The sequence below is a fragment of the Lissotriton helveticus genome, chromosome 10 (genome assembly GCF_964261635.1).
Source record: "Lissotriton helveticus chromosome 10, aLisHel1.1, whole genome shotgun sequence".
In the NCBI taxonomy this organism is placed as follows: Eukaryota; Metazoa; Chordata; class Amphibia; order Caudata; family Salamandridae; genus Lissotriton; species Lissotriton helveticus.
The window spans coordinates 972,055,595-972,079,661 of NC_136071.1; the positions used below are offsets into that span (position 1 = coordinate 972,055,595).

Here is a 24,067-nt window from a genome sequence, read left to right on the forward strand (position 1 = left end):
TTCCCTATTGTGAGTTGCTGTATGTATTAGTGATTCCACGATTGGCTGATTTGGTTTACTGGTCAGACCCTAGTGCAGTGCACTGAGTGTGCACAGGGCTTGTAAACCAAATGCTGCTAGTGGGCTTGTAGCACTGGTTGTGCCACCCACAGAAGCAGCCTGTAAAAGTGTGTCTAAGGCCTGCAATCGCAGAGCCTGTGTGCAGTCTGGTACTGACATATTGACTGGGCACGAGCACCCACTTGCCATTCCCTAAACCTTCCCTTTTCTTCATATCAGACACCCCTATGGTAGGCCCAAGGGCAGGGTGCATTGTAAGTATAAGGTAGGACATGCCCTGGTGTGTGTGGCGTGTCCTAATAGTGAATTACAGCCATTTTCGTTTTTCACTATTGCAAGGCTACCTGTTCTCCATAGACCAGAATGGGCAGTTAGATTATTACAGTTTATAATCCTAACTAACTCAGGGAACATGGTGGAAATTCGAGTTTAGTATGCCTGAACTCGGAATGATAAAATACATGTTTTAGTGAAGTTGGTTTTTAACATTCTGTGTTTGAAAATACCTCTTTCAGAAAGCAGGTATTTTCTTGTCTAACTATCCAAAGCCTGCCTTTGCTAGGTTGTGTATTCCTTGTCTGGTGTTTTTGAGTGACAGGGCTGAGGGATTCCACGAGACAGAGTGAGTCCGCCCAGTGATGAATAGAGATATCTGCATCTAGATGGGTGGGAGGAGTTGCACCTGGGACCTGAATAGGACTGTGCCTGCCCCCCACAGTGCTGGCTCCACCCCCTGTGGTGCGTCTTATGTCTCTGTCCTGCACTGTGAAAGGAAAGAAGGAATCATGTCAACGGAGGGCTCCAGGGCTGTGCCTTTCCTCCACAATGCTGGATCAACCTCCTGTGGGGCGTCTGATGTTTCTGCCCTGCACTGTGAAAGGAAAGAAGGAGTCATGTAAAAATGTAAATGTAAATGTATTTCGATTTATATAGCGCACGAATCACCCAGGGGTCTCAAGGCGCTTGCTTAGGGAACCCGTCCTGGTATTCCCCTGTGAGATACCCCGGCAGGGTATTCACAAGGTGAAAGCCAGGCATCCCGCCGCGAGGGGTCGTAGTGGATGCTCCAGAACTGGTTTGGACTGGGCAAAGGCCCCTCTGCCCTCAGAGGACAAAGGATTTTGGGGTATAAATATTGGGACCCTGATCCCAAGAAATTAGATCACTTTTGGACTACCAGAAGAAACCTTTGCTAAGGAGAGGAACCTGAAGAAACTGAGGAGAGACTATCCCTAAGCTGAAGTGCTGCTTGGGGGATTGGCCTGCAGTGGTTGCCTGATTGCCAAAGAAAGGATAAAGAACTTTGTGTGCTTTATTTTCAACTTGTGAAGGATCTCCAAGGGCTTGGACCGTCTCGCAAGGAAGAGGAAGCGTGTCACCGCCGCTGCTGCTGCCGTCGCATCTTGGATGTCGCTGCTGTTGTTGTCGCACTGCACGGCATCGAGAGAAGCGTCTCAACGAGGAAGAAGTGTGTTGCCATCGCTGCTGCTGCCGTCTCATTGTGGATGTCACCTCTCTAGCTGTTGCACTGCACCGCATCAAGAAAAGCGCCTCACATCCACAGAGAAGCGTGCCACCGTCGGAGCTGCTGCTGTCGCATCTTGAATGTCCCCATTGTAGTGTCTCGCAAACGTTGGAGAAGAGTGCCGCAGCCGAGGTTGTTGCCGTCGCATCGCTGAACAAGGATGTCGCCGCTGCAGTTGACGCTTCGAACCGAGACTGCTCGCATCATCAGAGAAACGTACCGCATCTGGAAGATCTTCACATCTTTTTTATTCTTTGCACCTGAACTTTGCCACATTTCCATCGCTGCAACACTTTTGTTGTGGAAGCATCATGCATCCTAAGGTACATTGACTTAAAGTGTCGCATCTTAAGAACTGAACTAAGCTAAAACTACCATTTTAAGAATAGTATTATGGATTTATGTCGTTTGTGGTCTTGTGATAAGTCTATATAAAGTATACTTATTTTTCATATTCAACTGTGTGGTGTCCATCTGTAGTGTTGTCACTGGGTTACTGTATGTGGTCACAAATGCTTAACACACTGCCTCTTAGATAAGCCTGTCTGCTCGTGCCAAGCTACCATGGGGGTGAGCAGGGGTTAGTTTAGGAGTGTACCCCCTTACCATAGAGGCAAGGGTCCCTATTTGTCACAAGTACCTACCTGTGCCAACTAGAGACCCCCAAATCTAACATATATCATATGTATATCTCAATTGAAAATATATCAGGCCAAATAAGTTATTTGGAACAAGTGTACTAGTAAAGACACATTAATACTTTTAAATGAGAAAAAACTGTGTTCTGCCTCAGAGCTTGCATGTTACAATGACTTTACACGAAGGGACAACTCCTCTGACTGTGTTTTAAGACCTCTTTGAAATGCCTTTTATGAAAAAACAAAATGGTAAAAATTCCATGGCATTACCATGTATGTAGAGGCTATGTATTACTAATGTTGAGAGACCCCTCCCCCTTACAACAATGGTAATTAATAGCGTATTGCACCCTGAATATCTGCATTTATACTACTTATTTATTCCATGCCAGTACACATTTATGTTGCCCAAAAACAACAACAAATATTTGAAACAAGTGAACTAATGAACACAAATTCACATATTTAATACTCCAGTGCAACAATCACATTCCATGTTATTGCCAGAATAGAGGGAACCTGCGTAATACCATTTCTATTTTACAATCATATTACAGAAGAACATAGTTGTGGACATTATAACTGTATTTAGCCATGTTTTTCAGGTTATTTCTGTGCTTTTTGTAAGAGATAAGTTAATGTCTTATGTTCAAAGCAAACCATTCTCAAGACATTGTGTGGCCAATGGCCTTTGCGCTCAGCACACTGTGCATCCAGTGATGTTGCAAACAGCTTTTTGCTGCTCGCACTAGGGGTCAGTGACCGGGCCTGCACCCAAAATCTACTATGGACAATCTTCAGTCGTGTTCAACAGCAGTTTCTGCAGTGTCTGCCACCAGGCTCTCTGCCCAGCATCCCACCGTGCAGCTGAGTACGTCTACCATTGCGTTGTGAAGCCAGTGGGGGTGCTGTTTTTTTTAGAATTTCTTTTGGGCAGGTGTGGAGGCCTCTTGGAACAGGGCATAGCCTGTAGCCAGAAGAAATTACTAGAGAAAAACGTCCATGGGGCCTTGAGTAGTTTGTAAATGTTAAATAATGGTGCATCCATAATGTACTGAGGAGGTTCATGTTTGTTTTCTCTTGAATGGTGATTTGTTCTAATGTTCTCTTTCCATGAAATCAGAATATTTAACTATACTCTTGTTTTTAATGGCAGGATGAACTGGATAACTTAAGAATGGGGGCGCATGCTTCGGAAAAAGATTCATCTGTAAAGGATCTTTATTCACACAGTGGGAAACTTGCACAAATTATGCAAGAAAAGGACAAGGAAATCGATCATTTAAATGAGCAAATAACAAAAATGCAGCAACATCTTGAAAATGCAACGGATAACAAAGTGCGTGTTTTTTTTGTTTTTTTACTCTTTTTGAAGAAACAAATGTTTTCAGACATGTTTTGGAGCAAATAGTTAATTCACTGTCATAATGTCTTGAAGCAGAAGTTTAAGTGTTATATTTCCATTTAGTCGTTAAACTTCACAGTCAGATTGCAAGTTTTATCCCATCCAACCTATTATCGTTTCTTGTTGGCCCTGCCCTATCAGTCTCCTAGTCTCATGGTTTTCTCTAAGTAAAAGTGGCATATGTATTATTACTAGGCTACTTGCAGTAAGCTAGTTTCTTCACCGGGAGGATATTGCATACAGTCACAGCGTGTTTGAATATCACCCTAGCAGAATGTTTTCTTTCTATGTATATGTATATTCGGCAGCTTGTTTAACTTATAGCAAAAGGGACCCCTGGACACTTTAACAGTACCAGCAGGTCCCCTTAAATATTAGGCATCTCCAGGGTCAGACTGGGAGCCCAAAACAACCCTGGCCCGTGCAGTGCTTAATTTGTAAAAGAATGAGTGCCGGTGCGCAAAAGCGCTGCTCTGGTGGTCCTATTAAAAATCACTGCACCCAATGCCATTGATGCGTAGTGTTGAATTCACCTCCGGCCTCCTTAATCCACTATCAGACACTGCTACCCCTTTTTCCCACTCTTGCAGGTTCCTGCTTTCTCCTTATGTGCCTGTTTTCCTGTCTTTCTCTTCCTCCTGTCGTGTGTGTTTTTAGGTCTCGCGACCAGCGTTGCAGTGCGCAGCAGTGCTCGTGCAGCGCGAGACCTCATGTAGGGGGTTCTGAAAGCTGACCACACGCTTCTGCGTGTGCTTTTGCTTTCGTCGGCTACTATTGGCTCTTGCATGCGTTTAAAAAAAAATACAGCACTCAATTGGGCAAAGGCGGGCGCATGTCCCACCTTTGCTCCACCCTCTTCCCATTGGTGTCTGTTATGCGCCTCTCAACAGTAAGGCCAGTGTTAGCGTTTTCTCAATAAAACACTAAGCGCTGTCTGCCACAAACTTTGTAAAAATTAAATATCCAAATCACCTCCTTTAAAATGTGCTTCCTCCACCAAATCGAATGTATGCCCTAGAGGGCCCAATGCCTTTGAAAGCTTCTCTTCACACAAGTGAACATTCTAATCCATGGCTGGGTTTTTTCAAAACTTAAATTAGTTCTGGTTCCTTGTCCCCTATTACTGGGCATAAACATTTTGTCTTCATGATTTGCCTTCCTTCTTTTTACAAAGGCTGTTGAATCCAAATTTTACTATATTCTGCCACATGTTCCAGAGGCTACCAGTTTCACCTGCAGGCACGTCTTATCTCTTTAGGATCAAGTAATGTTTGACTTAAAGGATCCTTTAAAATATTAGATGCTTGAGGAACCTCATCATCATTATCCTTAGTTTGTTCCATGAACCCATGTCAGCATTTATATGTGAAACATACTCATTTGCATCATTATTCAGGTCATCATTATAGTATGTTATGTTATGTTAAAAGAAATTTCTTAATCGCACTAACACCGATTGGTTTCTTGGCGCTGTCAGCGATAGAGGGTATGACCAGGGAAGCAAGCGAACGGGATTTATTGGAATGCTTGCTGGAAGAGCCAGGTCTTTAAGGCTTTTCTAAATGACAGGAGGTCAGGGCAGAGCCGGATCTCCAGAGGGAGGATGTTCCACAACCGTGGAGCCAGTGATCCGAATCTGCATCCGCCCGCACGTTTGCGCTTAAAAGATGGTATCTGAAGGAGACCTTGATTGGCCGAGCGCAAGTTTCTGAACGGGGCATACTTTATGATAAGTCTCTCGATTAATTTGGGACTTTTACAGTGTAGGGCATTAAAAATCATGCAGCCAGCTTTGAAGGTACTGCGCTGAGCCACAGGGAGCCAGTGAAGGTTTGCCAGGAGAGGGGTGGCAGGTTGCCATCTAGGCTGATTTAAAATCAGTCTGGCTGCATGGTTCTGCACCATCTGAAGGCGTTTCAGAAGGTGCAGAGGCAGGCCCAGATAAATCGAGTTCGCATAATCTAAATGGGAGATCACCGTGGCGATCACCACCTGTGTCAAGGCCTCCCGGGTGAGGAGGCGGCGGCGAACCTTCCGAATTTTCCTGAGTTGGAAAAAACCCTTAGAGACTACCTGACCTACTTGTGCTTTGAGTGATAGGTCACTGTTCACAATGACTCCCAGTGTCTTTGCTGAGGTGGAGGGAGTCGGTGCTTGGCCCATGTCTGACGGCCAATAGTGCGGGCCCCAATATTTGGCACTGTCTCCTGTGAGGACCAACTCAGTTTTACCTGGGTTCAACTTCAGGTGGTTTTGGTCCATCCACGCTTGGATAAACCTCAAGGTGGATTGGAAAGTTGATATTGAAGCTTCAGAGTTATCTATTGTAAAAAGTATTTACAAGTCGTCCGCGTAGTTGAGCACTGTCACCTGTCTATCTCTAAGAGCCTGAATGAGTGGAGAGATATAGAGATTAAACAGGTGAGGTGACAAGGAAGAACCCTGGGGCACGCCACATGTGATGGTCTGAGTGGTACCCACCAGGTTACCCATGCGGACTGCCTGAGTACGGCCCTCAAGGAAGGATTTCAACCAGCTGGCTGCCGTGCCCCGGATGCCGGCCCGAGTGGCACGGTCGATCAAGATGATATGATCGACCGCGTTGAACGCGCCCGACAAATCCAGGAGCACCTGAGCCTGAGGGGAACGTTTGTCTGCACAATCACGGAGAGAATCGAGTACCGAGACTACCACTGCCTCTGTCGAGTGGGCGGGGCGGAATCCTGCCTGATGTGAGTCGAGGCACTCGGATTCTTCCATGAAGTTGGACAGGCATTTGGCAACATGAGCCTCCAGTACCTTTGCCAAATATGGTGTGCTGTTTTAGACATCTCGCTCTCTTCTGTGTCGCAACGGTCATCACCTCTTTCTCTTACTGACTTGCCTGTACTCTCCGTTTCATTTACAGCACATATTTTCTTCTTGTAGCTTTTTACATCCCACATTCATCTTCAGAAATGATTTGCACTCCTTGCTACCTCCTTTTTTCTAGACAATACCATGTAAAATGCTTCCTGAACAGGCTATTTCACATGTTGAAAAACGACATGTTTAGTAATTTCCTCCTGGATGTGCTCATCAGAAGGATGAGCCACCTCTGTATCTGACATCGCTGTTTCAACAGTCACCAATTCTTAAAAGTACTTTATTTATATTCAGTGCTTAATTTGTTGAAGAATACGTTCTGGTTCCTAACGCTTTGCTCAGGAGCCTGCAGCCGGCCATGCATTTGTTGGTATGCCATATGAAGGAGATGATTTTATTTTCTTCCAAGGATAGAAAGCACATCATCCTGCTTTTCAAAAGTGAAAATATCCAACTCTCAAAAGAGTTGGTTGTTTTTTCATCCACCATACGTACAATCTATCCACCCAATTGACAGCCTATTGTCACTTGAACAATAGATTTAGAAGCAGGCTATTGGGTAAGGTTTCAGTGAACTCAATCAACACAGGAGCCTCAGAGGGAAAATGCGAAAGAGACAGGCCGCCCCCCACTCATAACATTACCAACGAAAATGGCCTTCCCTTAAATTCTGTGGGAGAAATGACCCCAGTTAAATTTTCTAGAGGGGGTGTTGCAATGGATTTATAAGATTGGGTTACAGCTCTTTACAATTTTCTCTTATTATAACATGTCTTAATGCAACGATGTGAACATTAGAAGTTGTTGTGGCTATATAATCATCTGCACATAAGAACTGACACAAAGAAGTTGAAGTAATGCCTCATCACTTATCATTGATCCTATTTTTCATATTTAATTCTTATTTTATTTCACTTGTAATCTCCTTTTGTCTCTCACTTGCTGTTGGCCTATGGTTTTGATTGGTTGTGGTTTTGGTTGCAAATACAGGATGCATTGATTCATCATGGTGTTATTTTATGGCCTTCCACATGAGTAAGAAGGAAGGTTTTAGAGTAATTGCTTGAGAGTTTTTGGCCTTTGGCCATGGTGACCCTATTTCATAGTGTAAACTCGCATTCGGTAGATGGCATTGGATTAGAGGAAGATTCAGTCTGAGTAATTACATCAGCAATAAATAATTGTTGCTTTTGGCTGAATCGTGTAAGTATGCAACACCATTTAAACATTGGATAAATTAAAACTCCTCAAATAAATAAGATTCTAGTTATCAGGAGATGGACAGTTAATTGAGACTCTGTTTCCCTAGTACAATATTTTGGTGACCCAATCTGGGTAGGACAAGGAATACAGTGGAATTCCACACCCATTATTCAAAAACTGAAATTCCGAAGGCTTCAATTGATGAGTCGGGTGAAATTTGCAATTGGCATTATTCAAAACAATAGTGTCTGGTGTTGGGCTGCACTGTGCCATTCTTTTATTCACCAACAGTCAAGTTTTCATTTGAAATAATGGAGGAATGGGCAAAATGTGCAGATATATGATCTGATTAGTTTGATAAATATCAAGAGAATGACAACATTTAGGCAAACTGAAACAAGAGCGGGAAGTCAAGATAATATATATATTCTACTGTGCAGTTGACTTAAATGATCATTCTTTAAAAAAAAAAATGTATTGATTGAACCTGTAAAGGTAAGAAACAAACCAAACCTGTGGGAGTCTCCAGGCATAGCACAGTTCAACACATGCAATTGAGACCAGTATAGCTTTGTAGTCTGGGGTAATGATGGGCAAGTGGCAGGTCTACCTGTGAATTAAATGATCATTCTTTGCCGCACTTCCTTTTGCGCTTTTAGGGATTTTACATATTTGTTCTGATATCCCCTTATAGTGATATACTTGAACCAGCTGTCCATTATTTTGAATTCTTAGATGTCACATGACGCATTTTATAAATTCAGCTTGGTTACATAAGAGCAGTAAGAGATCTATTTGTTGGATGTCCCAATATTATCAAGAGTAGTCTAAAGCACAGACGCAATATAGCCAGAGTGCCATCCAATGTTAGGCTGGGACCTTTTAGTTGCAGTCTTATTTGTTTTGCCCATAATCTTGGAACTGTGATCATTAAACCTCAAAGAGTGTGCACCTATCCCCACTAAATGTATTATACCCAAGAAGAATTTTCCTCTTTGGACGTGGTAATGGAGGTGAGAGGCTTTCATCATTTGATGCTCACATCGTTCTACTCCCACTGCAACACATTTTCAAGTCTGTGATTTTGCCAAATAGTTATTGCTAATGTGTATTGCTGCAATTTTCTGTGATGCATCATTGTTCTCGTTTTTAGCCCGCAAACAAATAGTAATAAACTATAATTTTCACTGTCCAGGAAATGGCTTCAGCGAAATACAGTCATACTTTAATTAATTATTTCTGTTCACTTCTTACATGGTGGTCTGAAACTAACAATCAGTTTCCATGCACTTAGTAGTGTGATGTTTTTTGTTGAAGCTCTTTTCTGCCGACTCTCTCTCTGCTGTCTCATTGACACCAGAGATTTAATTGCAGTATTGGCCTTTGGAAAATTTTTTTTGTTTCAGTACACATTGTATTGCAAATGGGCATGCCCTCGTCATAATTCTTGGTGACTATAATTTTTTTCTTATAACATACCTCATTCAAGTAAATGAAGTAAGCTTCAGGGGAATTAGCAAAAAAGTAATTCTCCTGAAAAGTCTAGTATTTTTAATGTAAACAACAAATAAAAGAAGAAAATTACTTATTCTGTACATAAATTGTTTTCTGCTCATTGTGTAGGTGATTGAAGAAAAGAATGAGCAGATTAGAGAACTTGAAGCCCAGATAGAATGTTTAAAGAGTGACCAGGAACGTGTAAAGAGAAGCAGTGCAGATGAAATTGAACAGCTTAATGATGTGATTGAAAAACTTCAGCAGGAATTGGCAAACATTGAGGGGAAAGTGGCAGTCGATTTATCTGGTGTGTCAGAGGATGGTGACAGCCTGAAGCATCAGCTTGAATCCGTGTTAGTGGAAAACAGGATTTTACAGCAAAAAGTGGACAAAAATGATGCAGAGGTAAAGCTGACAAAAAGCGAACTGAAGGAAGCAAACAATAAAATTAACTTGCTTAAGGAACAGCTAGATATCTGGAAGCGGGAGCATGGGACAGTTGGTGAGAAAGATATTGGTGCTCTTACAAATAGCCATGGTATACTAATAGAGGTAGACAGCAGCGACAAAGCTGACATGTTGGAAACTGCACTGAGGGAGAATACTGTCCAAGGTATAACACATCAAGTTTTACTTAACTCTGTAGAGGAAGCTGCACAAAACACTATCAACAGTATGGAGCTTAAACTCCGAGAGCTTCAGGAAGAAATCAGAGAAAAGGATCTCGTACTGAGTGAGTGCTACAACCAAATAAAGTTTCTGAAGGAACAAGCAGAGTTTGAGAGCAATGTACTTGAACATAGGTTATTGGAAATGGAGGAGAAAATGAGAGAAAATGTTGCTGCTGCTCTTGTGAGTGAAGCCCAGCTAAAAGCAATTCAGGTACAAACCAAATACATCCGGGATACGGCGGCCAACCCAGTTGGCATTAAAGACTTGCTGAACAGGACGCAAATGCAGAGCACATCAGAGATGCAAGCAGAGTCTGAATTATCAGAGTTAAGAGTAAGGCTTTTGGATATGAATAACCAGTTGGTGGAAATGCACAAACAGCTAGAATTTGAAAAAGAGCAGGCAAATGCTGCTCAGAAGGAGGCAATGTCAAAAGAAGAGAGACTTTTAGAGCTCCGGGGAATAATAAACGAGATGCAGCAAAGTCACATGGAAAAGGATACCAAAGAGCTGCTCAAAGAAGGACAGGTGAGTGCATTTCAGGTACCTTTTGCTTTAAAGTCTATTCTTCTATATGCAAGAAGTGTGTAAATATTCTGCTGTATTGATGTGTACTCAAGTTTAAAATATTTTATCCTCAAAATTCTTAATATAAGAGAGTGTAATTCTTGAATCCTCTGTAATTAAACATTGTGTATGTACTTTGTGTGCTGTACAGTTTCACGTTGTGCTGATCAATACCGGTTTTAATCGTTTTCCAGGGGAAAAAAGTTCTGAAGGCCTAATCTCATTGCTGAAAATTGAATTAGTCACTTTGCACTGGTAACAAACCTAGTTAACCACAAAGTAGCCCTATTGCTCTGTGTAGGGAGATAGAGAGGGACTGGAAAGTGAGATCAAAAAAGAAAAGAAAATCGCATCTTTGGTGCCCACAACATAACCAGTAAGCATGCTTACCTCATGTGCAAAAGGCAAAACGGCTGAAAGTGTTCCACCCAAAACAAATCCAAACACTGGTTCTCGATAAGTTCTGTGAAATTTGAGTGAACCAATAACCAGGGGCAGGCCTGTAACCCAAACCTGGGGCTAATAAACTGTGTGAATATTACAATGGTTCAGGCTCCTAATTCAAAAATGAAACATTTGCGACTTCAAATGATTTAAAAAGATCCAATTCAGAGAAGTCATGGAATAATTCAGTACCCTTAAAAAACATTATCAAAAAATATATTTTTCATTGATAGAAAATTCAAATAAATAATAATGCAGAGGGTGCTCAAAAGGTTATACAAACATATATCAATAACAAAGGACAAAAACTAAAGTGTAAACACAAATAATAATCATGGCAAAAAAGGAAATAATTATATACAGTAACAGGTTTGTAGGATCACAAAGACAAACAACAATCAGTGCTTCCACTATTTTTTGCCAAGGAAGGCGTCAACGGCGTTTCGACCATATTCAATTCTCTGGTTATCATCAGGACAGAACAATTAAGGAGCAACCATCAGGTGTTCAAACAAAGCTGGTTCATCTAAGGCAGCAGGAAAGTACGATTAATATACTGCGAATCATTCAAATTATAGATCGTGTATGAATGAATGAAAAAGTATTTCTATAGCGCCTGGCTACCCGGAGGCCTCGTAGCGCTTAAGGAAGAGAAATCAGAGCACAACAGTTTTCACCACTTAAAAGGGCAATCCAAACAGGTGTGTTTTTAGAAGCTTGCGAAAAGTCAACAGATTGCGGTTCTCTCGCAAAGCTTGAGGAAGAGAGTTCCACAATTCAGCCGCAGTGAATGAGAAGGAGCGTCCTCCCCATCTTTCCTTCCTCATTTTCTTGGGAGCGGCAAGATGTAGGGAGCTAGAGCGTAGAGCTCTCGGCGGCATATAAGGTGTTAGTAATGGATGAAGGATTGCAGGGCCAGTTTTCCACATGGCTTTATGTGCAATGCACATAGCCTTAAATTGTATTCTGGCAGCCATGGGTAGCCAGTGAAGCTGTCGGAGAGCTGGCCTTGCAGACTGCCGCCGTGGGACCTGTAGAAGCATCCTTGCTGCGCTATTCTGGACCACTTGCAGTTTGTTTACTATAGCCTGCGGGGCTCATAGATACAAAACATTTCCATAGTCCAGCCGGGACAATATAAGGGCCTGGACAATTATTCTTCTCGCTTCAAAAGGAAGAAGGGGAATGATTTTGCGGAGCATTCTTAGCAGCCCGTAGCAGGTTGATGAAAGCATAGTGGCCTGGTGTCCGAAATTGAGCGAGTTGTCAAGCCAGACGCCTAAGCTCTTTATGTGTGACTTTGGGGAGGGAGCTGGGCCTAGGCAAGACGGCCATATGGGGACAGAGATAGAGGGGGAGGAATTTCCTAATAACATAATCTCTGTCTTATCGCCATTAAGGCGGAGGTAGGAACACTCCATCCATTTGGCCACTGCTTCAAGACAGGGAGCCAGCGTGCAAGACGGTCCCTTGTCGTGGTGGAGAGATACCACCAACTGGGTTTCAGCTGCGTAGCTGAGGATCTTGATGCCAAATGGATGAATGATCCTCGCCAGTGGAGGCATATAGACATTGAAGAGCGTCGGACTTATGACCGAGCCCTGTGGAACCCCACATTCCAGAGGTAAACTGGAAGAGGCCACGTCCCCCTCAAAAACCTGGAAGTGGCGGTTGCTGAGGAAGGAGGAAAGCCATGCCAGTGCAGCGCCTGTCACCCCGACACTTTTGAGTCGGTCGGTCAGGATGGTGTGATTGACCGTATCGAACGATGCACTTAGGTCTAAAAGGATAATGGCAGCCGTTCCCCCTTCATCTACCAGCTTCCTCGCTTCTTCAGTTACCATCAGCAGGGCTGTCTCCGTCCCCTGATGTGGCAGGAAGCCAGTCTGCATGGCATCTAGCAGACTGTTGGATTCTAGATTGTCAACCAAGATGTTATTAATATGTTTCCCCAACAGTTTGCTCAGCCAGGGCAGAAGCGAGATTGGAAGGTAGTTGGAAAGGTTAGATTGATCTAAACTAGGCTTTTTCAGTAGCGCTGTAACTATTGCACATTTCCACATGGGGGGGACCGTGCTCGTTGATATAGAGGAATTTAGGATCTCTAAGATAGTTGGCCGCACAGAATCAATGGCCGCCCTGAGATATTGGGGAGGTGCAGGGTCCGACGGAGAACCAGACGATACTCTGCTAATGACCTGGTCTAACGTTTCTGCATCCAGAGGGTAAAATTGGTCCAGCGGCGGGACCAGGTCCAGGCCCATGGCCCCAAGTTCCTCAGACAGAGACTGATTGGAGGGGAAGGTAGTATAGATGGCTTGAATCTTTGCTTGGAAAAATGCAGCTAGTTGATTACAGCATGCAAGGGACCCTTCCTTTGAAGGAGGTGTTTGGAGAGGGGTAATCAGGGACTTCGCTATTCGAAAAATCTCCTTTGGAGAGTTAGCAGCTGTGCTAATTTTAGTTTCGTAGAAATGGACCTGAGCAGTTTTAATCTCGCCTTTAAGGCCAAAAGAAATTTGACGTAGCTGAGGGAATCTTAAAGTGTTAGGTTACATGGTCCTTCCAAGATCCAATCCATATCATTAAAGTTGCTTGAGAGAAAATATTCACTGCTGAAGTCATTCTAGCATTCACACAGCATACTGACAGCCATCAACTTCTTGCTTGTCGATGATCCATCCAAGGACAGATTTGTAGCAGTCCACTTAATCTTTTACCATGCGATCAGCTATTGTATTCATAGTGTCTTCAACTTCAGCAGCTATGCCATTGTTTCAGATTATGCTTCTCCAGTCTTTGTTTGTTTCAACTTTGCCTTCACAGCCTCCTACCAAGATTCTGCAGTGGTAGTCTTCAGCCTACAAAGGTGATGGCAAAGATGAAGACCCCAACCTTGACCAAATAAAAGCCTTTTTTGTGAGAACGTAAATCTATGTGAGGGGCATAAAGCTTTTTACACTGCTGATCTACTAATATTGGAACACACACAATCAAAAATAACCAGAAACATGGCCCTCTCCCAAGCATAGGCACCAAGCTTTTATGTTTCCAGCTAAATTAAAACACCAGAGAATTCCAGATCTTTCCCACCCTGCACTAATACTTGAAGTCACTGCCAGCTCCTTAGCCTCCTGTCCAGCACACTTTACTTTCAAAGTGTCTGCACCCTAAACCTGTCAAACCAGTGAAGCATAAAGTTATCCCTCTTGGTGATGGAGCATCGTCTTCAAACAGTGATCAGCAAGAACATCTAGGGGATATTGGTTCAAGTAATGGTAATGTTAGACGGTGATATTGCAGCTTATGCTGCTGGCCGCAGTGCAACATACAGTATAAAATCTCAAAGTGGAAACAGTTTGTTACTCAGGATGATGCAAGCCCAGGGCCGTTCCATGGGTTTTGCCCTCTGACAATATTGGCAAGTAACACCCTCTATTTAAAAAAGGGATCCCTGTCTGCCTGTGTCCAATGTGGAAAAGTGCGCGCTCATTTAGATTTGAAGGAGAAATGGCATAGAATTGTTACAGCAATTCCCATCCTTGATCACATTTGGGAGGAAGGACTTTTAGTGATGAAGAATCCAGCTGCCAGAATGGTTAACTTATCGCACTTTGAATAGAATTATAAAGTTACTGAGTCTTCTCACACGTGAACCCTAAACCAAGTGTAAACTGATTCTGCTACCACTCAATGTAGATTGCAGAATCCTGTAACTCTTTAGACCGCTCCCATGGATAGAAAGGTTTGCAAATGGGACTCTGTGGGGAAGTGCATCAATGTCTTAGGAGCAGAGGCGAATCAAATTGCAGAGCCTCTGCAGCAGTGACCTGATTTGACTGCCAGCTTTGGAGTGCCATAACCCCTTTCATTGATAAGATGCTGGAGGATAACAGGATTCATGCAAGAGCAATTCTGAGGGAAGGAGAACCAACCTCTGTTCTCTATTTGATGTTACTATAGACTCCTCAGGTTGTGTCTTTTGTCAAATTGGAAATGCCAAAGTGATGAGACAACATGCATGACTCAAGGAAAAGAGATTTGGACTTCGGTATAATAACTAATTATGGACAAGCCCTCTGACTGGCATAATGTCTTTGCCAAGAAGACAGGAGCTTGCAGGCAATCAGAAATTACACCTACAATGCAATATTGGGAGAATCACTGAAGAACCAACAATCCTTTAAGTACTACAGATATAAGAATGAATGGCAGTTCATGTAGGCATCCAATGTCTGTCGGTATGGGCAGTACAGATATCAATATTCTTAAACCAGCAAACATCCCTGTCCTTCAAACAAACAAGAACAGGAGCGTAGACAAGTAGAGTAAAGCTGGACTTTGCTGGCCTCTCAGCCTCCCTTTTGATTTCGCCAGAGGGAGGCAGGATTTCTAATTTCTTGGAAAATTGCAGAATCGGACTTCAGACAGATAGGTATTTGATATAGTCCAACATGGACATGTGTTAGCATTTCTTACCAAATAACACCATCTTACACTGTAAAGGGGAAACCACTAACGATCAAAATAAGCTTAGATTGCTAATATCAAGCTCTTAATGAAAAGTGCTTTGGATGCGATGCCAGCCTGAGGAGATTGGGATGTTATTCATGGTTATCTCTCATTCTAAAGAAATGCAGAGAATGAGGCCAGTGCTGGATTTACGACCACTCAAGAAATACTTCAAGAAGTTAGGGCTTTGGATGATTACACTTCAGAATGTCATACCTTTGATCATGAAAGAGGATTTCTTCACTTCATTAAATCTAGAAGATGCATATTTCAGCATCTCAAAATATGCACAGCACAGGAAGTTTCTTCTTATCAAGGTGACAGATTACCATTTCCAGTTCAAGGCATGATCCTATGGCCTGTGAGTTTTTACCTTTTGTGTGGCTTCGGTAACTGCATGTGTTCAAAAGAATGGTTGAATGATGTACCAATATCTGTAAGACTGCTAAACCTGAGTGCTAACTCAGATGCAGTCCAGAAGAGTGCTGATGACCCTTGTGGACACTGACAAATCTGGGTCTAGCAATCAATGCAAGTAAGTCAGCTTTAATCCCCACCAGGGGCACTCTAATTCTTGGAGCTAGAATATGTGCAAAGGATGGATTAGTCTTTCCATCGTTGGACAGAGTAAACAAACGGAGGCAACCTGTGTCTCCTTTATGAAAAGGGAAAACAAGAGTCTGAATTGTAAATGTTTTGTTTAGGGCCCATGTGATCATGGGTTCTTCTATTTCCCCAATGCTATTTTGACATTTTAAAGGTTGGGGAAAGCTTATTGGGAAATGTTTGTAACAGATCAGAAATTACAATCCCCCCTATGACCAGGTGGTCCTACCCTGGCTCTGTAGGCAAAGTGTTTGCATTAACATGGGTCATAAAATGTATCTACGCATTTCTTCCAATCCCTCTAACTCAATGTGATTTCTGCAAAAATCAGTAGAGAGATGCAAAGTGATTCGAGTGGCACCAGCCTGGCAGTGACAGCATTGGTTCACAGAATTGTGGAACATGTCCCTCTAGACTTCAGTAGAGTTCAAGCTAGATCCCCTAATATTATCCAGGAGCAGTGCAAAAATAAGACACTTCAGTCCTTTTGATTGAAGATCTTGCTCATGACGACTTGGAGTTTAGTTATCTGCATTTACCTGAAGAGTGCAAAGACTGACTCACGCCTTCTAGAGCACCATCCACAATGAAAATGTATGCCCTAAAGTGAAAGTGGTTTGTACCATGAGCAAAGAAGGAAAATCTAAACCCTCTGAAAATGTATTCTTTTCAATTCCTGTTAAACCTTTAGAGTTTGTGAAGAGTACTTCGTCACACATGTGAATATCCTGTCTGCCTTTATTACTAGTGGCATAGCATACATTGCATTTGTAATAAGGCGGACAGGATATTTGTCACGTTTGTGTCAAAGTAACACATCTGTGAAACTCTAAATGAGGTCCAGTGTTTATCTGGCAGCAAACCCCAAGTTCATTCTGAAAGTGCCTAAGTCATTTCATTTTCATCAATATATGTTTTCGCCATTATTTTTTTATTTTACAAATCCTACAAAATAATTTGAGAGCGCTTTTCGTTCACCCTACATTAAAAGATATCTTACATTTTACTTGCAAAAGAAAAAAGATCCTCATACTGATGACATTTTTATAAAATGTGGATCTTTGAATAGGGGCAATCCAATAACAAAATAGACTGTCCCACACATATTGTTTCATGTTTTCCACTGGTTCACAAATCCAAGGATAGGTCACTCATTAGTGCTGATGGAACTCATTTAACATGGAGTATGACAGTCAAAGTGTTTCTTTTTGTTGGAATATCTCTCAAAAACATTTCTTTTTTTATTATTATTTTATTTTTATTTTTTATTTGTTCAGCCATTTCAAATAAATCAATACAAAATAAACAAAGTTTGAGAACAAGTACACACCATACAATCAAACTCAAAATATATATATCCACTTTTCTTTTTCTTCCCCCCCCCCCAACCCGCCCACTTCCCGGAACCAAAGGAGACCACATTTCAAAATGAATTATAACCAGACTTGTCCTGTAACTAATACCTTTAGTCTAGCCGATTCTAATTCTTACCGATACTTACCGATACTTCCTACCCCATTGGACCGCTCATCCAGACCCCAAGCTTAAAACAAAGATTCGTTAATCCATAAGCTAATTGCTGCCCAAATATCGGCCCCTTTTTTCCTAGCTCTTAAGCCTCTGCGTTTATATATCTCTTTCTCCCAGCGATATGTAGCTAACAATTTTCCCAGCCAGCAGTGAACTGAAGGGGGCTCTTTATCAAGCCAAACTGTCGCTAAAGTGAGCCTGAACACTGCCATCATGATAAAAAGCAGTGTCTTCTTGGGTGTTGTCAGAGCCTGGTTGCTTACACCCAACAGGATAACTTGTGGTGACAATTCTATATCACAATCCAAAATGTGTTTAACGTAATAGCCCATTTTTCCGATCAGACTCGTTAAGCAGGGGCATGTAGCAAATTTATGTACACTATCGGCGGAAGCTCTCCACAGCGAGAGCAATAAATACCTGTAGTACCTCCCCACTTAAAAATCAGTGCCGGAGTAATATACAGGTTTAGCCACGTCTTATAGCATTGAACCTGTATATTAGCTGAGATGGCTGCAGTAGAACTTAACATTAAAGAGTCCTCGCAGCCCCCCGGGACAGCTTGGACCTTATCTTGCCACCGGTCCATATGCTTAACGAGATCATCATCCATTGTGTCGCTAAGCAGTGTGTACAGCTTGGAAATTGATGCCACTTGAGTACCCAGGGCTGCCTCCAATAGGGCCCCGAATCATCTTTTTAAAGAGGAAGTCTCTGATTTGTAAATATTTAAAAAAGTAATTGTTTCCCACACCAAATTTTTCTTTAATTAAAGCAAATGACAGAATTGTGTTATCCCTTATTAGATCCCCGATATGTCTTATCCCTTTCTCCCTCAAATTCCATATAGCCATCGTGAAAAAAAGATGGTTGTTTTGCAAAGGCGCATACCTATGTATCCAATTAAATTTCAGTTTTTTCCTGATTGATGTCCATATTTTAAAAGCACCCAACAAAACCTTGAACTTTACTCTTTTAAAGTAGGCAAAATCAATGTGCCGCATCAAGCACCCTTGGGCCTCGTCCCCAAGCAATAATTTGTATATGGAGGGGTAAGATCCCTCTTGGGCGTTAGAGTATCCTTTACCCAACAGCTCGGACATCTGTTGAAGATTTGCAGCCCAATAAAAAATCTGAATATCTGGGACAGACCACCCACCCCGGTCCTTGGGAAGAGTCATATACTTCAAAGCTCTCCGTGGGTGCTTCCCAGCCCATAACAACTTAGAAATGGCTTGGTTGAAGGCAGAGAGCCAGGTTTTATTTACTTACAGTGGGATGGATCTAAAAAAAATATAAAATTCTGGGCAGAAACAGCATCTTGATAACATTACACCTTCCCAGTAATGTCAGGTGTAGGTTGTTCATTCTGTTGAAGTCGGATTTGCTCTTGAGTAACAAGGGTGCCAGGTTGCATTGCACTATGTCGTCCACATTGGCTGTGATTTCAATCCCTAAATAACTAGCCTTCTCTGTGACCCTGCTATCAACCAGGTCTGCCCGGGAGTTTTTAACAATCATGATTTTCTCCCTGTTCAAATAGTAACCTTAGACTTCCCCAAATTTGTTGGCCTCTTTTGCCACCTCCCTTACTGCATCCGCAGGATTAGTTGTTGTCATAGCAAGATCGTCTGCGTATGCTAAGATCTTTGATTGTCCCCCAAAGGTTTGAGCTGCCCGGATGTCGTTGTTCTACGCTATTGTCCTAATAAAAGGGTCTATATATAATGCAAATAATAGTGGAGAGCAAGGACACCCTTGACGAGAGCCGCGTGTGATTTTAATTGGATCCGATGAGGCGCCCATCACGTTAATCCTAGCCTCAGGATTTTGATACATGCAGCCTATTGCATTAATATAGTTTCTGCCCAGTCCCTGTTTTTTTCATGGTGGCCCACAGAAAGGGCCAGGAGACCCTATCGAAGGCCTTCTCTGTGTCCAGAAATATGGCCGCGATAGGGCCCCCTGACACTCTAGCAAGATCAAACAGAGTGATTATCCTTCTTATGTGATCTGTAGTCCCCCTGCCTGGTACAAATCCATGCTGGAACGGAGAGACTAGTTGTCCTATGACTGCTGAGAACCTATTTGCCAGAATTTTAGAGTATATCTTTAAATCACTATTCAGCAGGGTTATTGGCCTGTAGGATCCTAGTTCCGCAATAGGCTTGACTTTTTAAAGGGAATACTATGATATTCGCCCCTTTCCACAAATCTGTCGTGATCTGGTCCCGTTGTGCCCTTTGGAGGACTTCCAACATCAATCCCATAATGTGTGTTTTAAATTTTTTTATAAAATTCCCCTGGAATTAAGTCTGGGCCTGTGGCTTTGCCTGTTGGGGACTGATCTATTGCTGTTGACAATTCTTCCCAGGTGATTGGCTTATCTAGGCGGTTTCTTTCTTCCGGCGAGAGCTGACCCAGGGCCACCCCTGATAAATAGTCCTGAATTTCCTGACTCCCGCCCCGAGTATCTTCGGCATACAGATTTTGGTAGAATTTCTGAAAAGCGGTGATAATTGCCTTTGTCTTGGTCACCAACCCCACCCCCGGATCCCTGATCTCTGTTATCCTGGCGTGCACTGTTTTCTCACTAGTGCGTGTCGCTAATAAATGCCCTATTCTTTCACTGCTCTCGTAAGCCCGTGTTTTCCATGGCATATATTTACCAGCTGCCTTTTTCGCTGAGATTTGTGTGATTGCAGATCTAGCAACGGTAACTTTTATCTGCGTAGCCTCGGAGTCTGTTCCAGCAGAGAGCGCCTCTATCAGCTGAGCCTCTGCTGCTCCTAGATCTTGATATAATGCTTGCAACAGGCTTTTCTCTTCCCTCTGTGATTCCCACCCAAACCTTTTCGATTCTCCCCTTACCCCTGCTTTCAGTGTGTCCCACACATTGCTTAGGTTAGTACTTCCATAATTGTCTTCATAAACCTGGGGATCCACTCGCCCATCGGACGGATATATTCTGTATCGCTTAGATATGCCCTGTTAAAAGACCACTGTGTCTGCCTGAGAGGAAGCTCGATATCTAGCTCGATCACCAAGGGGTTGTGATCTGACATAACCTTTGGGAATAGGTCAATAGTGCTTTTTGAGGCTAATTCTTGTGAGACTAGAAAATAATCCAACCTAGCATAAACCTTATGAGGAGCGGAGAAATATGTGTATCCTATATCTGCCCCCCTATTCAAGGCCCATACATCTTCTAACTCATGGAGTGCCTGCAGCTGGGATAATGATTTAAACACTTTGGGCTTTCTGCCCTGATTGGGGATTTTCCTGGAGGCGACTTGGCAATTCAGATTAATATTTAAGTCTCCGCAAACAATCAGAGGTAAAGTCCAGCCTACTAATTCAGTTCTAAGCCAATCTAGCGGAGCTGGGTCATCCAGCACTGAACCGTATACTGAGCATAGGGTAAATATTTTATTTTCTATACACCCTTGTATGATCACCCATCTGCCCAAGCTGTCAGCCTCACATCGAGGGAAGCTGAGGAAGTTCCTTGTCCCATTCCATGCCAAGATAGCCACCCCCTTTGTGCGGGTTTCTTGTGATGTGTTTGCTACAATATAATACCCAGACAATTCCAGAAGTCTTTTCCTGCTCCCCTCGATGTGAGTTTCCTGGAGGCATAGGACATCAGCCCTTAAAGCTTGCACATCAACACTAACCTGCCTCCTTTTTTGGGGGTCATTTAAGCCACAAATATTAACCGAGGCAATTCTAATTCCCCCCCCCCCCCATTTACAAAATAAAGTAATATCAGAAAAACGCGATCCAACCAAATACAACATTGTACATGCCTGTCTACTGTAACATACTGCTTCTCCCATGGTCCCGGCCCCCTCCATCCCCAACCCATCCCTCCCCCTCCCTTCAAAATGGCAAAAAAGGTCAGGAGAACCTTGTGATGCCTCCTGCATGTGGTTGCGCCCCTAGCCGCTCCCGGCCCTGACCTCACACAAATCCATTAAGTGATACTGCCTATCTTCAAAGTTAACCCTCATTTCCTAGTTTACCTCTTCTTAAGCTCATTCAGGTACTCCTGTGCTAAGATTTCCGTCCGAAGTGAACACTCTAGTCATGCCTTTACAAATAACTTTAAGCCTGGCCGGATTCCTCAAAAAAACTTTGCACCCCTGTGGCTGGAAGGGAGAGATCAAAGAGCGAAGTCTCCATCTCCTCTCTACCGTAGAGTGACAAAAGTCAGGGCGAACGAAAAAGGAATGTCCGGCAGCAGTTCTTTTTGCATCGGGCCTGGCCTTCTCAAAAATAGCTTGACGTAAAAGAAAATTGCCGAAAAATATTAATATGGCTCTGGGTTTATCTTCCTGGCCTGGCCTTTTCTTAAGCATTAACACCATCAGTGCTGCAGCAATTCCCCCTCTGTGCTACTTCTGATTTATTCCCATTGTTCATGACGAGCTCAGCTCGTCATGAGCACACGACCAGTGTACTGCATGACGAGCTGAGCTCGTCATGAGCATCGAAGGGGTTAAGGGGAACCTATGCACCATTTGCACTTCTGCGTCCCAGTTCCAGTGAGACAGCTCTGGGAAGGCCTCCCGGAAAAGTTTCAGAACAAAGCCTCGGATGTCGTCGCCTTCCTCTTTCTCCGCAATTCCTAATAGCCGTAGATTGTTTCGCCGTTGTCTATTTTCAAAGTCCTCCAGCTTCCACAGGACGTCGGTCATTCTGGCTTCATTAGAGGTGGATTGTTTGTCAGAGTTCTCCACACTTGCCTCCAGATGAACTATGCGCTCCTCCAGCGCAGTGCTCCGCTCGTTGATCTCGGAACAGCGCCCTGGAGTTTCCTAGTAGCTGCGTAGGCCCTCTTATGTTCCTGTCGTGCTTCCATCTGTATTTGTTTTAGAGTTGCATAGATCAGTTCCATAGAGGGTGGGCATCCTTGGGCACCTGCACCGTTATCAACACCATTTGTGATACCCTGTCCAGGTGTGGGTTCTGGCTCTAGCGCACCTTCTAGATGTGAGGCAGAATAGTCCCATATCAGCTGGTTTGACTGGCTACAGTCGGAAGTAAAACCATGATTTTTCCCCAAGTCTCTTAAATTTGTCTTTTTTCTGCTAAAGGGTATGCGCTTCTGAGGATCAGGCTTTAAAACAGGACTTCCGCTGTCTGATGAAAACTCGTCAGGGCTGTTTTTCTAGCTGTCCTCTGAGGCCTCAGATTCATCCGTCATTGAATAGAAATTATCCACCTCTGGGGTTCCTGCAGCAGCTCCTTCCGTTTGCACCTGAAAGGACATGTCCAATAATCCCTTTACCGGGCTGTGTGGAGGCCTGTTATCTGTTCCCCCTAACTGCCCTGCAATTTGCTCCCTGTCCTCCGCGGGAGGTTACTCGGTGATTTGATTTTTTGACCCACTGATTGTAATAGGGGGAGCGATAGTGAAAATGTTTGCCAAATCATTAGCAAGGCCATTATTCTCCTCAGCACTAGACACCATGCTTACAGGGGTAATCAGCCCATTACCTTGCACCCCTTTATCCACTACTTGCTTTTATTTTCCCATTATCCTTAAGCGATTTACCATTTGTGTTGACAGCAATTTTATCTTTATTTTGATTTAGTCCTGTATTTGCCTGCGCTGATGAAGAAGAGACGATATTGGCTCCTTTGCCGGCAAACATCCCTGGCACAGTTGGGCCCTTGCCTCGGGCTCCCTTCTCCCCCTTCTGCTCGCCGGCTCCACTCGGCGCTGTTCTCCCCCCCCTGAGGGCCTTCTTTGATCAGACCAGTGTGCCGAGCATCGGTGCTGGATTCCAGGGCTCTACTTTCCCCGGCAGGCCGAGTCGAGGATGCCGTCAAGGACGCCTGCTTGGCCCCAGTCCCGTCCGTGTCTTTCACCGCCAGTTTTCCTTTCTGAGGCATTCCTGCAGAGATACAGGTTATCTCACCGGAGCTTGAGGAGTCCTCTGAATCAGCAACAAAGTATCGCCGGAACCCCGCCGCTCCACGCGTCTGACTGCGGCTGCCGCTGCTGCTCTCCAAGCTCTCAGCGCTTGAGTTGCGAGGGTCAGCGCCGCTGGGGAAAGTTGTATCCACATCTGGCTGTAGCCAGGTAGGTGATGTTTTCACGAATGTTCCAATATCCGATGTCCGATATCTTCAATTTTCAGTTTTTTAGACAGTCATCTTAGTCTCCTTGTCAATTACGGGGCTGTAGTCGGGAGACAGCTACCCGCAAGACTCACGCAGCCGCCATCTTGCCTCCCGAAAGTCTCAAAAACATTTCTAAAGCAGTGTTGAGGACCACAACACTTGCATTTTCAAAACATTACTCGATCACTGTGGAATCCCAAACAGAATGAGCAGTGCTCCCGAACTATTCACATCTCACTCATTTTTAGTAATGCATTGCTAATCTTGATTCTGGTATGAACGATCCAGCACTGGAGAAGAAAACAAGTTATCTGTAACTCTGTTTCTCCTGCATTTGTATTTTTTGTAGAGTCATTGTGGCCTTCCCCCTTCATGAGGCGTCTCTCTCTGTTTTCTACACTATCACAAGTG

At 43.5% G+C, this 24,067-nt stretch overlaps 1 protein-coding gene across 2 annotated transcripts in view; it reads left to right on the forward strand.

Moving 5' to 3' along the window:
- AKAP9 (A-kinase anchoring protein 9) overlaps positions 1–24,067 on the forward strand; it is a 647,464-nt gene that overhangs the window by 381,577 nt on the left and 241,820 nt on the right. For both annotated transcript variants that reach the window (XM_078663639.1, XM_078663638.1), the window contains 2 exons: positions 3,380–3,562; positions 9,320–10,393. In XM_078663639.1, coding sequence (XP_078519765.1) covers positions 3,380–3,562; positions 9,320–10,393 — 1,257 coding nt within the window. The remainder of the gene's footprint in view (positions 1–3,379; positions 3,563–9,319; positions 10,394–24,067) is intronic.